Below are 16,446 nucleotides of genomic sequence, written 5' to 3' on the forward strand. Positions count from 1 at the left end.
TGTTGGGGACTCTCTGGAGCGAACTCTGTCTTGTTTCCTTCTCTGTGCCCTACGCCAAGGGAGCTGCTGGGGCAGTGGTGGGAGTGTGGAGATCTGTGTGGGAGCAAGGGGGAGCTTCCTGCTGTTCTCTCTGCCTTGGGCAGATGAGAGGTTGAACAGGGACCTGAGCTGTGCAGGGGTAGATCTGGCAGTTCAGCTTCTGCAGTAGAGCTGTGGGGGGCAGGTGCTGGCCCTCAGGATGTATTTGGAGACGTTACTCGTTCTGTTTCCACCACTCCTGCTGAGGCCAGCCTGTCCAGCCGTGCTTCTCAGGTGGGACTCGCTCCTCCCACTGATTTCCCTGTGGCTTGGACCAGGATGGAGACCTGGCCACGCTGCCCTCTGTGTGGACCGGGCACCTGGAGGAGAGGTTGCTGGTGTCAGTCCTGTGCTTGGGAGGAGCTGATGGTCCCTGTCCAGCAGTGGAGGGGTAACCCGTAGCAGAAGTGCTGGTGGTGGTGATGTGAGACGCCTGTTCCCCTGTGGCTGCTCTCCACGTGCCCGGCACCTGGCTGAGCCAGGGCTGAGCTGGCGTCACCGGGCAACCGATGCATGTGCCTGCTGGAGCTGCGTGTGCCGCCCTGCGAGGGGGCAGCCCTTCGTACAGGGGGCTTCCTGAGGGGGAGCAGACGTGGCTCTGCAGCCTCGGGAGAGGCTGGCCTGGGGAGGGGGGGGTTGGCAGCAAGTGGGTGAGGGCCCTCGGCACGCTGTGTGCCTGGTGCTGCTGTACCGTGCCGGTGTCGGGGACACGAGCGTGCTGTGTGACCCACCAGTCCTGCTTGGGGTACGATGGGTGCTCTGTTTCTTCCAAAGCAGCATGCAGGAGCTGGGGAGGGGAGCCCACAGCCCGGCAGGTAAGGTTCTTCCTTCAGCGCTGCTTTGCCACATCCCTCAGCGTGTCCCGTGCCAGGGGAGGGGGCTGATGGTTCCCCAGGAAAGGCCTGCCTGCCCTCCCAGGCTGTGCTGGGCTCCCAACCACACGCCTCATGGACTGGGTCTTCCTTCTCCATCTTGGTTTTCAGAGTCAGCACCTCTTGTGCCCAGCTCTCCGACTGCGCAGCTACTGTGCCACCGCCTGGGGCAGCCCCCAGACAGCTGGAAGGGGCTGGCAGGGGTCGGACACCTCCCCACAGCGGGCCCCAGGACTGCTGGCACCATGACAACCCTGGGCTAAGCCGGATCTCTGCAAGGACAGACCAGCCACTCAGGATTCACCCTGTGCCTGCCCCTGGGCCAGGTCTGCTGGCACTGCTGCGACACCCGCTCCTCGCCCCGCTCTCCACCTGCATGAACCGCCTCAGCCTGCAGCCGCCCCCTGCTCCCAGCCCGGGCCCGTGGGCCGTGCCCCTCGCTCTGCCCGCTCCCAGTGCAGGCCGAGCCACCCACGTGCCCCGAGCCCGTGGGATGCAGCCAGTGCACCTCGGACCGCGCCGGGCCCGGCCTGCTGCACTTCTTCCCGCCTCGCTCCTTGTGGTGGCTGTTGGGGACCAGCTGTGGCCACGCCGGGGCACGGTGGAGACTTGCTGGGCACGAGTGACCCTCAGGGAGCCGATCTCTTGCCTGGGGGAGGGGGGAGAAAGGCTTTGCCCCCACAGTTCAGCCCCTCGCCCCCTCACGAGAGAGAGAAGCTGGTTTTTAAAGGAAAGCTCTGCCTTTATAGTGAAATAAACTGTGGGGTTTTTTACTGTCGTGGTGTGGGTTTGGGTGCTGGGTGGGGTGCAGTGCGGGACCGTGCAGGGTGCTGTGGCTGGTGCCCTGCCTGCCCTAAGCTCCCAGGTTGTGCCTGGAATCACAGAATCTTAGGGGTTGGAAGGGACCTCAAGAGATCATCGGGTCCAACCCCCCTGCCAAAGCAGCTCCCTATCTCACATTACACAGATGGGCATCCTGACGAGACTTGAATATCTCCAGAGAAGGAGACTCAACCACCTCCCTGGGCAGCCTATTCCACTGCTCCGTCACCCTCACTGGGGAAAAGTTCTTCCGCATGTTGGTGCGGAACTTCCTATGCTCCAGCTTACAGCCAGTGCCCCTAGTCCTGTCCCCACAGACCACTGAAAAGGGGCTGGCCAATTCCCCTGCATCCCAAGTCTAAGATATTTATAAACACTAATTAGGTCCCCCCTAAGCCTTCTTTTCTCCAGGCTGAACAGCCCCAGCTCACTCAGCCTTTCCTCATATGGGAGATGTTCCAGGCCCCTAATCATCTTCGTGGCCCTTCTCTGGACTCTCTCCAGAAGGTCCCTGTCTATTTTATCCCAGGGAGCCCAGAACTGGACACAGTACTCCAGGTGGGGCCTGACCAACGCAGAGTAGAGGGGGAGGATCACTTCCTTCAACCTGCTGGACACACTCTTCCTGATGCATCCCAGGATCCCATTGGCTCTCTCAGCCACCAGTGCACACTGCTGTCTCATAGCCAACCTGTCATCAACCAGGACCCCCAGGTCCTTCTCCACAGAGCTCCTTTCCAGCTGCCCTGGAGCTCCCAGCTCTCCGCTACTGGCCCCAAGGGAGTCATTGTCCACGTGTGGAGGGCTGACAGGGCCCGGGGGGGGGGGCCCTTGTTAGCTGTGGGGGCTGGTTGCTCCTGTCTGTGCAGGACTGGCATGCCTTGTACACCCATGGCTGCCAAGTGCACGGGTGGGCGCTGGCAGCTGAGCATGCTGAGGCCACTGTGAGCACCCTGAGTGCCAGCAACAGGCCTCAATCTTCCCCGGCAAAGTGTATTTCCCTGACAGCCCCCTCTCACCCGTCAGAGGCGTGCAAGACGCCCTCAGAGGAACTGCAGCTCTTGCCTGGCACGCAAGGACAGGGCTCCTTTTCAGGGCCATACACACATGCTGTAGAAGTGCTGGTACAGTTACACGTGTGCACACACACACACACACACACACACACACACCCCCACACCCACACCCACACACACACACCCCCCCCCCTGCACACCGCAGGAACAACACAGCCTTTGAGTCAGGATGCTTTTATTGAAAAGACCCTGCCACAGGGAATCCTGCCCCTTCCCCACCTCGTCCTGCAGCAGGAGCTGAGCAGCACCTGGAAAGAAGAGTCCTTAAAGTGCTTTACTGGGAGGTTTATTCCTGGAAGACGCTGGATCCTGTGATGCTTGAGTCCAGGGCTGTAGAGCCGGCACCCCAGCTCAGGGACAGGCCACGGAGCAGAGCAGAGGGAGAGCAGCAGCCAGGGCACCAACAACTGCCATCTCTGCCACACAGAGCCCCCTCCTGTCACCCTGTCCTCTCCTGCCACCAGCAAGAGGCCATGCCTGGGCACAGTCTGTGCCACTGAGCAGTACAGATCCCCAGTGAGAGACTTCTGTGTGCAGGCTCCGGGGAGCAACCCCACGCAGCCCACCCATCACCAGCCGCAGGGTGGTCAGTGGTCCTGTCCTCACACAAACAGGCCAAGCCGTAACCACCAGCCCGCTGCCCACCAGCTCTGGGTGCTCAGGGCCAGCCCTTTCCAAGAGGTCTGCCTCACCTCAGCCAACCTGCGCAGGCCCCAGGGCCAGCTCCAGAACTGGGAGCAGCAGCAGCAACTAACACAAGACAGAAGGGGCCAGGAGCAGGACGTGACGCTGTCGAAGCCAGGGATGTCCCCAGAGCAGTGAGGAGCTCTGCAGTGTGCATCCCGCTGAGCCCACTGAGACCTTGCTAGGCCTCACCCCATCACCTCTTCCAGGGGGCACAGGCACTGCGCTGCTCACAGGGTGCTCAGCAGCTCCCTGCAAACAGCTTCAACCTGTCAGGACTGAGCCCTGCCAGGGACACAGCGAAGACAGAGCCCTGCGCTGGTGCCACGGGCTCCCAGCGCTCGGCAGGGCTCACGCCATGCCACCAAAGGGCTCCTGCCCACACCCAGGGCACAGGCGCTGCAGGCCAGCCAGGCACTGGAACAGCACCAGCTCCTCAGGCTCTCTGTCCCCCATAGCAGGGAGAGGCCTTGAAGCCCCTGCACAGCAACGGCGGGGCACAGCCCAGCCCTGGTCCCCAGCCGGGTTCTACTCTTCAGCTGCGCCCAGTGGCCCTGGCCCCACAGACAAACCCCCCCAGCCCCTGGCCACAACCCCCCCGGGGCAAGTGCCCGCACTGCCCCATCCCCTCGGGCTCAGGGCTGCACGGGGAGCAGCTCCTGCCAAGCCCGGATACAGCAGCCGAGAGCAAGGCCCGCTCCAGCCTGCCCACTGGGCACCAGGCCTCCAGCCACGCCGCTGCACAGAGACATGGCCTCCCCTCAAGCCAGCACACCAGCCCCTCTGCACCCCTGGGCCTGTCCCCCTGCGCCGGCAGCATGGCCCACCGCCCCTTCTCGGCTCCGTGCTGTGCCGTGGCCGGGAGCGGGGCCGGGCCGCACGCTGCATGCACGGCGGGGAGCCGGCTCCATGCACGTCCCTGGACGGGCGCCCTGGGGAAGCGAAAGTTCTGGTACGAGGATCTTCACATGCAGAGTTCCAGGCCGGGCCCTGGTGCTGCCTCTTCTTCCAAGGCCTGCTTTGGCTCTGGCAGGACGCCCAGGACCGCAGACGCAGAACTGGTGCTGCGCTTAGACCTCGATTATATTGACTGAGGGAGACTTCTTCTGTGAGAGAAGAGAAGTCTGCTTTACCGCCCTGCTCGGCAGACCCCACAGCAGAGACCCCGACCTCCCGGAGCAGCACAAAGCCCAGCAGACCTCCTCTGCCAAGGAGCTGAGCCCAGCAGAGACCTCGCTTCAGCATCTCCCTCAGGACACCAAGGGGGCCCGAGCCCCCAGCCTTTCCCACCCACGCTGCACCCAATGCCCTGGGAGAGGAGGCAGGTGCAGGCTCAGAGCAGAAGGGATAAGTGATGCGTGGGGCAGGGAATCCACAAAGCACGGGATGACCATGGAGGGACAGATGAGCTGAGCCCTCATGAAAGCCCTCATGCCCTGCCCCTCGTGAGAGCTCTGGCCTGTGCCAGGGAGCTGGTGGCTACAGGAGGACTGTCCCAAGAACTGCTGCCTCGCAGGCAGGCGCTTTCCTCTGCATGGAAAGGAATGTGCGTGCTGAAGAGCACAGTGAATCCAGAGGAGGTGCTGGGAAGGGAAGGGCTCCTGCTTGCTGCAGGACTTCTGCAGCTCAGCCCTTGCATGCTGAAGCAGGGTGCAGGAGGAGCATCCATATAACCACACTTTACAGCGGAGACCACACTTTGGAAGGGCGGCAGATGAGGCACAAGAGAAAACCTAATGCAGGGTCCTGTCAGAGCCCTCATGTCAGCACCGCACATCCCTGTCTGGGCCAAGTAACAAAGGGAGAACTGCTGGCTGCCGAGGGAACAGCCAGATGGAAGTACTGCCCCATCCACAGCCCAGCACAGTATCTCCACGAGGGTGATGGGGAAGGGGCTCTGGGGTCCTTCCCATGACCAGCTTCCATGGTGATGGCCTGGTGTAGGCCCCAGCAAAGGCAGGGAGTGAGCAGACCGGTGCCGAAACTGTAAGGACAGCTGCAGCTTGTCCACCTCCTGCACACAGGAGAGGTGCAGCGCTGGAGGGGCACAGCGAAGGGGCTGTCACAGCGAGAGGACAGGTACCACGCTGCAACGTGGCAGACATCCTAGATGGTATGTCCTGCCATCTCTTCCAATGTTTCCCCTGCAATCCCCATGCGGCACACACACCGCCCCAGAGAGACCAGGCTTACTGCACCTAAACCCTCGCCGGTTTTAGGGTGAGACCACGAGCTGGGGAGATTCTGTTCCTGAGAGAGCCAGAAACTGAGCAGGCAGCAATTCACAGCGGGTATGTCATCCCTCCTGCCAGCCCTCCCCACGCACCTTGCTCCGCAGCAGCCCTCCACTCGGCCGCTCCGGTGTGCTGTGCTCTGAGGATGGCTTTGTCTTCTCCTTGTTGTTGTTGGAGTCGTTGTCCTTGATGATGTCATACTGTCTGCAGAAGAGGGCGATCACCGCTGCCAAAAACACAGGGGATGAAGGACTCGCTCACACTGGCTGCCCCCTCCTGCCCCTCCCCACAGTGTCCCAGATGGAGAGCAGTCAGGCCCAGGGCATCCTGGGGTGCTGGTCACCCACACTCTCCATTTGTGTCAGCCTGGACCACCCCAGGCACCTCCATGCGTGGCCAAGTCCATGTCCTTGGGCAGGCGAGGCACGGATGTGGCCGGAGCCATCGGGGCACGTGTGAGGCACCTGCAGCTCAGGGCTCCGAGGCCACAGGCTGGTGTTGAGGCCTTTGGGCAGGGACAGCTCTTGAGGTCAGCGAGCACCTGAGTGGGTCTCTGAGTGTCTCCAGTGAGGCATTGAAGTTACTGGTCCTGTGCTTGTGGCCCTCACAAAAGCCATCCCTGGGCTCTGTCCTGTCTCAGAAACTGCCTGTGGGGTCAGTGCCTGTGCCGTGGCTTCACAGAGCCATCTCACACAGCACAGGGTCCCCCATGCCCGGGGACCCTGCACGCAGCACTCTGGTGCAACGACCTGAACTGAAATCGTTCGGGGCCTGCCGGACCGCCCCGAAGACATCAGCACAGCCCCACAGACAGGGCCCGACTGCTCCCCGGCAGCACCGAGGCACCAGCCTGCACAAGGCACAAGCCAGCAGCAGCCACCTTGTGTTTTCTTCCTGTCCAAGGCCAGGACAAGGAGGTTCCTGCACCAGCAAAGCCCCATCTCCTGGGAAGGGAACAGGGCGCACATGGCTCCTCATTCACTGCAGCAGCAGGTAACCAGCCAGGCCTCCTTCCTTGCTCCCAGGGAAGCCGGTGTTTGCTCCAGTGCTTTTCCAGCCTTTCCTCATGTGCTGCCCAGGAGCAAATCACCTCCCTTACAGTTTTCTCTGGCTGAGGCACAGCCACAACGCGCCAGCGCAGCAGCAGGGCCATCAACGTCACAGGAGCAAGCTGAGGTCCCAGTTACGTGGCAGGTAACGTCAGGTGGGATGTTCCTGTGCTGTAACTTGGGTCCCACACCGCCCGCGCCCGGCTCTCCCAGCACAGCAGCCTTTTATCCCAGTGCCTGGAGCTCCGATGGAGACTCAACAGGCTTATTGGGCAGGATGTTCACAGAATTGTTGGGGTTGGAAGGGACCTCCAGAGATCATCGAGTCCAACCCCCAGCAGCCCTATACCAGTACGCCTCCACACCCTCTCGAGCCCCATCCTTTTTGTGGGCCCTGGATGGTGCCTCTGCCCCAGGCTGCTGTGACACTGCCTGTGACACTCACCTGCCCACATGAGCAGCACAGCCACAATGATGATGATCTCGCCCGTCTGCAGCTGCCTGTCCTTGTCCAGACCTTCCATGGTGATGTCACCTGCAGAGGAGAGAATGCAGGTAGGGCTGGCAGCAGACACCCTCCCACCAGAACCTACTTCAGGACCAGAAGCACCTGAGAATGTGAGATGGAGCTCCAGAGAAGGGAGGCCCACCTCCCCCAAACAAGGACGGCTGTGGGATGACATCTCGACTGGGGAAGAGAACGTGCAGCCTGTGGCTTTCCTCGGTCAGATAAACCACCCCTGCTACTGAAGGCAGTCAGGGATTCTAACAGCTCATCTGGGCTCAGGTAGGGACTGCACAAGGCATGGGAGCAATCCCCAAGGTTACTCCCTGCACAGGGACCAGGGTAGGAAGGCCCCGAGTTGAACACGTTGTTCTGGTGGAAGTAAGCTGTCTGCTTGTCCTGCTACACCCTTCTCCAGTCCCCCTGCTACAGCTAGCGCTGAAGACAGGTTCCTGGGCCCAGGGGTACCTCTGGGTACCATCCCATTGATTCCTGGATCATGTCTCAGAGACCAGCACGTAGGCAGCCCCAAGACACCACATGGGTCTGAGCAGGGAAGGAGACTGTGGGGCTCTGCCTCTTGTCCTTCGGTAGAATCATAGAATGTTCTGGGTTGGGAGGGACCCCAAGGGTCCCAGAGCTCCAACCCCCTGCCACAGGCAGGGCCACCAACCTCCAGGCCTGGAGCTACACAAGGTTGCCCAGGGCCCCAGCCAACCTTGGTAGGTCGCAGGCTGGGAGAGCTGAGTCGGCCACGACAGCTGTCCTGGCCTCAGCCTGCTTAGCTGAACAGGGTGCCAAGACCTGGGACAGGATGGCTGTAAACCAGGGCCCGGGGACACTGTCACGGCCACGGTGGACACGACAGCAGCCTGTACGGCCCTGCTACCTGCCACGACCCTGCGTGTCCCCAGCGGGATGCTGCTCAGCACCGCAGCTTTCCTTGCTGACTGCTGGATCCCTGCCCACGTGCCGTGGAGGCCTCCAGGCTGGCTCACCTCACCCGGGTGAGCTGGAAGGAGCTGCCTCACCTTGGTTGGAGCTGTTGGAAGGGAGGCGATCGGTCTCCTTCAGGGTGCGGAAGTGGACGCGCTTGCTGGCCTGGCTTTCTCCATACAGGCCGATGCTCTGCACCTGGATGATGTAGTCAGCGTCCTCCGCCAAGTCCCACAGCACGCAGGCCCGGTTGGTGGTGTTCACCTCCCGGATGAAGCGCTGCATCTGCCCATCCTGCCGCTGCCAGAGTGAAGAGCCGTCATCCCCAGGAGGCCGTTCCCAGCTGCACCGGGCACATGCCCCTGTCTGCAGGGCCGCGCTGGGCACACTGCCCTTGCTCCTCCCTTCCCGGGCACTCATCCACCCCCGGGGTGGGCCAGGCTGGCCAGCACTTTGCTATGCGGCATCCCAGCGCGGCCTGAGAGCCAGGCACCTCCCTGGGGAAGCCACCAACACCTGGGGCTGCGGAGGCGGAACACGGCAAGCAGAGAAGGGTTATGTCATGGGTGAGGCACCATCCCTGTCCAGACACACTGCATGGAAGCCACCGGATGGACAGCTACCCCCCGCTGCGGCCCACAGCCTCCTGCCTCCCACCAGCACGGATGGCTCACACCGGGCACCCTGGCCAGGGCTGCTCGGCAGCAGAGGCGTCCTCGGGCAGGTGCCAAAGGACCTCACGCTGCGGCAAAGGGCTGACATCAAGCATGCTGCTAACCAGTGAGGGGGGCCCCCAGCCCACTGGGCACAGAGCCTGGATACCTGCTGTAAGATGGCATAGCCGATGACCACGTCTCCTTCTGGGACGTCCCAGGAGACTGTGGCAGAGTTTGCCTTCAGCTGCGTCACAGTCACGTTGACAGGGGACGGTGGCCTGTCTGGGTGAGGCAGGGATGGAGCGAGGCAAGGCACGGGAGAGAGGCAAAAGAAGATGTCTCAGAACAGGCACTCGCCCCTTCACACCACCGTGGGGGTTCTCTCCGGCAGCTGCCCAGGCAGCGCAGTGCTCAGGGCAACAGGGAGCAGCTTCTCCACCAAGCCTGTCCCCCAGAGAGGAGCTGCACAGGAGGTGTGCCAGGCCCAGTCCCTGCCAGCAGCAGCACACGCGTGGCACGGCGCTTCGGGACTGCATGTGGGAGGGGGGGTGCAGGCACAGAGCTACGTCCTGCCCACCCCGCTGTGGCACCGCTGGCTTTGGCAGCCTTCACTCACTGGTCGGGACTCCTGCCTGGCTCCTGGAGAGGAACGTGCTCCCCGCACACCTCACCCTCTGCAGTGTCCTACAGCAGGGACGGAGGACGAGCTCCCAAGGCATCTGACTGGCTCTTCTCTAAAGGGCTTGCTTGCAGCGGCAGACGTAGCCCATTGCTCACAACACATGTTCCACGTAAAAACAGAAAGGGATTAGCAATGCTGACCACGTGCCCAGGCTGCCAGACCCAGCTAAAGGCACGGAGGGCCCCAGCAGGCTCCTTCCACCTTGCAGACATCAGAACGGGAAGCGCATGAAGACCTATCCTGAGCCAAAGGGGATTCCAGCTTCGGAGGCTGTCAGGGCAAGTAAACCAGTGCTTGCAGCAAGCAGAAAACGGGCGATTAATGACAAGTCCCTACAGCCTGACTGACTCCCAGCGCTGCAGAGACCCAGCTGTCGGAGAGGAGAACGACATCCGCAGCAGGTCTGCTGGGAAGTTCACTCCATTCAGCTCCAGCACAGGCACGGGGCTGCCTGGCACAACACACTCCTGCTCAGCCTGCGGGCACAGCGGATCCTCAGCAGGGAATGTGGCTTTCTGAGGGGTCCAGAAAGGCCAAATCCTACACGAAGCCAACTCTGCAACCCTGCAACCAAGGCTGCGATGGTGGAATCGGGCTCCTCCAAGCTCTGGGGCTGCCCTGTGGATGCGCACATCATGAATGCCTGGCACACCACCCGGCACTGCGTAGGAAGCAGCCCAGGCTCAGTATTTATATATCAACTGTGACAGAAAAATGGGGCAGCTTGGAATAAACACACTGTGCAACTCAATCTGGCCACCTCATCTGCCTGGCATTGCTCCCTGCTCCGGAGTAGGGAGGAAAGCCCAGCGCAGAAGGCAGAGCTGACTTTCCCAGCAGCGCAGTGCCGTCGGCTGCAAAGCTGGCAGCGACACTCAGCCCTTGCCACCCTTCAGAAAGCTGCCTGGGTTAACCCACAGTCTGCACCGTCGCTGTTCTGGGGTTTCCAAGCAATGGGAGCACGGCAGAACCCTACAGAGGTACAGAGACATGCATGCAAAGCCAGATTTTGTCTGGAAATCAGAGAGGGGAGCATGTGAAGAAAGACTGAGGCTGCTGGGCGTGCATCCTCCTGATAAACAAGACACAGTGTCCTTCCTCGAGCTGCTGGTGTAGAACGAGTTCAAGGCCCAATTTATGATTTATACTGACAGAAAGAGAGTCCCACGGGGCACCTGAGAACAAGGCCAAAGACACCAACCCCCACAGGTAATTTCTGCAGGTCAGCTATTTAAACACACTCATCCCCACTGCGATACACCCAGCACCGACCAAACCAGGACACGGCTGTGATTCCCACCCTGGGACACATGGGTCTGCTGCAGGCAACTGAGACAGAACGGAGGGTCACACACAGGGCCCCAGAAACATCTTCTCCAAGGGAGCTGGGGCTGACTGGGTGCCCAGCAGAAGCCTGCCACGCTGCCATACTGCCTTCAGGTTTAAGGCTCCTGTGCTAACAGAGGTCGTGAGGGAATGCTTTGGTCTGAACCAGGCAGTGTGAGCCCAAAACACTCTTGGGCACGGCTCAGGAGCTGCCACAAGCCATGAACCATTCCTAGCAAGCAGCACTGATGTGCTTCCCTCTTCTGAACTCATGAGCTCAGTGCTATGGCTGTGGCCAGGCCCTGCCAGCTGGCCTTGGGACAAGAAGAGGAGCTGATGCTTCACAGGATGTCTCTACAGTCATCAATCAGGTAGCTTTGCACACCCAGCCGAATGGGAAGAGATCTGAACACACCCAAAGGGAGCAACTGGACTTCCCAACCTTTAAGTGGACGTGAGGAAATCAAAGGCAAGGTCTGACATCTCTGCAAGATGCAGGTCTGCTGGCAGCAGGCTCCCTGCTCTGCACAAGAACTTTCCGGGCTTCTGAGGGGAGCCCAGCCTGGCCCAGCCCAGGTTTTCAGGCTGGGGATGGTGAGACATGGCCCTGGGGCTGAGTCACTCTATGATTTGGGAACACGAGCACTGTGCTGGTCCACGAGCTGTGCTGCTGGGCCTCGCGGGGCTGACGGTGTCTGAACTGCACTTTGCTCACACGGGCCCTGCGTAGGGACCTTTCCCCATCCAGCAGGTCATTCCAGGGGAGACAGCACCCCAGCATCAAAACAGAGAGACAGGACGATCTGTTGTTACACCCAGAGCCGGTCCCCAAAGGCCCCGCAGAGGGAGGGGGGGCAGGATGACCGTGGAGCCCTGGCACGCACGGCTACTCAGCCCTTCCGACCTCAGGCCCTGTGAACACACTTCTGCGGGCTCCAGGCGAGCAGACCTGCACCCCTGAGCCAGTGGGACCTGCAGGTGTCTGGGCTGCAGCTCTTCACTGGGGACACAGGTGTCCCTTGGTCAGCCTGCAGTCAGCAAACTGCAGGGAAGGCGTCTCTGAGCACACCCGGGGGGAGAGATGGGGCAGGGAGTTCCAGAAGGTGAAACTCAGGATGTTCAGCCTAGGAACACAGGGCGATGCTTTATCCCAGGGTATGCAAGGTGAGATTTCACTGGAAGTCACTGTGACCAGACCTCCAAAGGACAGCTCACACCTCAGACAGGGCCGTGTACGATCCCTGTGTCACACCAAACGCTCTCCAGCCTGTTCTGCAGCTGAGCTCAGGGCCTTTCCACCCCAGAGCTGCTGCCATAAGGGCTCCAGAAAGCATACTCTCCAAAGCCAACTACTAGAACCATTCCCGTGAAGTCAGGATGCTCCAACACCCTGCTGGGCTCCCTGGGAAAAGCCCTGCCGATCGCATTAGTCAGTAACGACCCTGCATCATATATAAGTTGCCCTGCTTTGCTGTGATTGAAGGAGAAGCTGGCACGGACAGGGCAGCGACTGGCGCATCCCAACAGCGTTCTGCCCGGCTGCCGGAGAGGTGGCAGAGCTGGTCCCTGTGCTGGGCCTGACGGCGAGTGGGCAGCGGCGGGGCCGGCCCGCGGAGCGCTGGGCTAGGTCTGCCACGCAACCCGGCCCCGCGGGGAGCGCAGGGACAGACAGACAGACAGACATCCCTCGGCAGCGGGGCTGCGCGGGGACGGGGAGCGGCAGCCCCGCCGGCCGCCTCCCCATCCTGCCGCGGCTCGGAGGGGACCTCACCTGCCCCTCGCCGTGTCCTTGGGGCTGCGACTCAAGGACACCCAGGTGTTTCGCCGGCTGCCCCTGCGGCAGGGCGCCGAGCACCGCACCGCGCCCCTGGAAACAAGCGGCCCCTCGTTCCCAGCCCCGGCTGCGTCTCTTCCCGAGCCCGTCGGGCCCTGGAGAAGCGCCGAGGCTGGGAACACGGTACCGGTACCGGCACCGGCCAGGGGCGCAGCGAGCGGGCGGCTGCCGCGGGCACGGCGCCATCCCGACGGGGCCGGGGGAGCCGCGGCTGCTGCTGCCGGGGCCGGCCCGGGGAAGGCCGAGCGGGCGGCAGGACCGCCTGGCTGCCGGGGCCGGCTCGGCTGCAGCGCGGCCGCCTCCCCGCCCGGGGCATCGCACCGGTGGGGCCGGGGGGAACCGTCCCCCGCGGGGCACGGGCAGAGCCCGCGTCCCCCCGCCCGGAACCGGGGGGATTCGGCAGCCAAAGCCGCGGGACGCGACGCCAGGTGCCCGTCCCCGTCCCTACCCCCACCCCCCCCAGAGAGAGCCTGGCGCCCGCCGCGGAGGGCAGCCCGGCCACGCGGCCGCCGCCCGCCCCACGGTGGGGACGGTACCCGGCCGGCTCGGGGGACGCGGCGCCCCGGCCGGGCCCCACGGGGGAAGGCGGCGGGGGGCTCCTACTCGGGGCCCCCAGCCCCAGCGGGGTCCGACGCCCGGCCAGCCCCCGGCGCCGTCCCTCCCCGGCCCCGCCGCGGGCGACGCGCGGACCCCCGGGGAACGGGGCTGCCGGCCGGGCCCCGCGGCAGCGAGCGGGCGACGCGCGGACCCCCGGCCCCGCCGCACTTACTGGCTCGTACGAGGCAGAGGCCGCAGCCGAGGAGCAGCAGGACGGGGCCCAGGGCCGCCGGGAAGCGGGCCATGGCGGGGGCAGCCCCGGCCCGGCTCCCTGCGCCGCGGGACGGAGCGGGGCCGACCCCGGCCGCAGCGCGGGGGGGCGGAGCGGAGCGGAGCTGCCGCCCGTCCCGCCCCGCACCGCCCGCACCGCCCCCCGAGCGGCACCGCAGCGGCTCCGGCGCCGCCTCCCGGCCGTTCCCCGGGCCGGCCGGCACCGCTCCGGCCCCCGGAGCCCGGCCCCTACCCGCCCGTGCCGCTGCCGGGATGCGCCGGGCTGCCCGCGCCGCTTGGCCCGGAGCCGCCACCGGCACCGCCAGCGCCGCTCCCGTGCCGAGCCCCAGTACGGACCAGTGCCCTATGTGCTGTACCACCAGTGAGGACCAGTGCCCTGTGCACTGCACCAGTGAGGACCAGTGTCCTGTGTGCTGTACCACCAGTACCACCAGCGCCCACTCGCCCCATGCAGCCCCCTTCACACACGGTCACACTCGTGTGTCACACTCGGACGCTCCCGCTGTCCTGGTGCAGCGGTTCCCATGCAGGATTCCACCAGCCCACGGCTGCTGCTCTGGGGGTTCGTGCTGAGTCCCTGTGTCCCTGCAGCAGCCCAGCACGTCCCCAGTGTCCCTGCAGCAGCCCAGCATGTCCCCAGTGTCCGGGCTGCACAGTCCTGCCACGGCCCCGGTGTGCAGAGAATGCCCGGGCGCTGTGCGGACCCGGGGGGGTCCTGTGCCATGCAGGCCCCAGCAAGGCCAGCGCTGGCTGCGCTGTGCCCGCAGCAGGACACTCCACAGGAGCACACAGGGCCGCCCCACGCTGCCCACGCTGCCACGCATGGTTCTGGCAGCCAGAGGGATCCTCATCACCCCCTGGCAACACAGAGGCTCTTGTGCATCCCTGCGCTGCCCAGCAGCTGGAAGGCCAGTGGGAGACACCTGTCCCGTCCTTCTGGGGTCTCCTGGCTTCACGGTGGGGACATCACAGCCTTGATTTGGCACAGGCATGGGTGGTGCTGGCCAAAGCCTTGCCCCGTGGAGCTGTGGAGTGGCCACCTGCCAGCCTGGTCCTTCCAGTGCAGCTCTGATGACCCTCACCCATGTTGGCAACTCACAAGTTCATATTCCCAAATTGACCTGACCATGGCCATCGAGGGGCTCAGTTGGCCTCCACAGAGCTCCCCCGGGTCCCTGGGGGTTGTGCCTGCGGGCAGGCATGTGTGGAAGAGAGATGCAGCTGGAGATGCTCCTGCACAGTGGCACCTGAGTGTTTGTGGTGGGGACTGTCACCCTAGGACAGCTTCCCTTCTGCCCCATGGGGCTGCAGATCCACATCCAGCCACAGGCTCCCGCTCGCCTGCTAGAGAAGTCTGAATGGAGTGTGGCTGGAGCAGCCTGTATTACTGCGTGGGACACTGGTGATCCCACAGGGAATTCTGTCCTCGTAGCCCAGGCTCTCGCTCCCCCGGTGTGGGCACAGCCCTGCAGTCACTGGCAGTGGTTAGCTATAAACTCCTGGGTCCGGGTGCTCCGTCTTGTCTTCCACCTGAGCAAACGGGGCTTGTGTGGTGCTGCAGGATGCTGTGCTCAGGGACTCGTGGGACCCTCCCTGCCCTTGCTCCCACAGCTGCAGAGGCTCTGACAGTGCAGATTCAGGCTGGTGCCAGCAGCAGAATCCCATCAGCTCCTCTGTAGTTGGGGAGGCTCTGGCCCCTTAGGGGTGCTGCTCCATGTCACCATGAAGGCACAGGCATCCCCATCCCCAGGGACATAGCAGTGCGATAGCAAAGAGGCAGGGAAATAAGGAGACGAACCCCAAGCACTACTCTACTACAGCCAGAACACACAAACCAGCTGTGCAGACCCACCTCTGTGCGGTGCCTCAGTGTCCCCTCGTGCTGCGTGGAGGCCCCGTGGCTGCGCAGGGCTGTGCTCTGGGAGCAGGTGAGGGTGTTTGTATCTGCAGGCTGGCTGCAAATCACAAATCACGAGGGCAGGCTCTCCACACATCCTTTATTACCCTCTGAGTGTTTGGATTTTTGGCCAGGCACAATTCAATTTGCAGTCACAAATCAGGAACTAACACACCTAAACTACATCAGGGCCTTGCAGCGCCTCGTGCTGGGAACTCGGTGGGGGAACCCAGGGCAGGCCCACCACCCCATCCTCGCCTCAGCCCTTGGGCAGCCAGCCCCACAGCCCCAGGCCACCCTGTTCCCTTCCGCCCCCATCCCCAGAGCAGGGCCAGGCTCAGCCCTGTCCCTCCCCCCAGGGCGTTCTGCCCCCCAACCATCCTCCAGCTGCCCGCCTTGGGCAGGGTTGTGCTGTGCCCGCCTTGGGCAGGGTTGTGCTGTGCCCGCGCTGGCTGCACGCGTGGGCTACGGGCACACAGGCCGCGCCGGCGCCCTGACCGCGGTGTGTGGCAGCTGTGGAAAGGTGCCACTGCCCCTGTGCTGGCTCCTTCCCGGGCTGCAGGAGCCCTTCCAGAGTTTCCAGGGATGCTCTGGAGGCCTTTAAATCCCTTTCTTACCAGCCTTTAGTTCGGGCAGTCACTGAGGCAAGCGTGTGGTCCGTCTCCCACAGCGTCCCGCTGGAGAAGCTGGTGGCTCAGGGCTTGGAGCTGAGCACCCTTCACTGGGTAAAACACTGGCTGCACAGCCTGTGAGCACCTACCCTGTGCTCCCCCCAGGCTGCTCTTCTGCCTTGGCTGTCGTCTCGCCTCCTGCCCACTGTGAGCTGACGGCCAAGGTGTGTAGTGAGGGTTCACTGGCACCAGTTCAGCTGTGCCCATGTCCCTCCATGGTGCCTCATGTCCCTCACGTGAGGCAGTTAAGTCCTGGTCCCGATGCTAATGGTACCTGTGATGGCACCACGGGCAGG

General features: G+C 63.3%; 1 protein-coding gene across 1 annotated transcript; it reads right to left on the minus strand.

Annotated features, from left to right (window-relative positions):
- Positions 1 to 4,459: 4,459 nt before the first annotated feature.
- Positions 4,460 to 13,596, minus strand: FNDC4 (fibronectin type III domain containing 4; the record flags this gene model as incomplete). The annotated part of the gene is made up of 6 exons (XM_084262371.1): positions 4,460 to 4,638; positions 5,859 to 5,992; positions 7,261 to 7,350; positions 8,352 to 8,556; positions 9,079 to 9,194; positions 13,524 to 13,596. The coding sequence occupies 6 exons, from the start codon at positions 13,594 to 13,596 to the stop codon at positions 4,603 to 4,605; spliced, it is 654 nt and encodes a 217-aa protein (XP_084118497.1). The 3' UTR covers positions 4,460 to 4,602.
- Between the last annotated feature and the right edge of the window lie 2,850 nt (positions 13,597 to 16,446).

This window comes from Gallinula chloropus (assembly GCF_964237585.1).
Source record: "Gallinula chloropus genome assembly, chromosome: 3".
In the NCBI taxonomy this organism is placed as follows: domain Eukaryota; kingdom Metazoa; phylum Chordata; class Aves; order Gruiformes; family Rallidae; genus Gallinula; species Gallinula chloropus.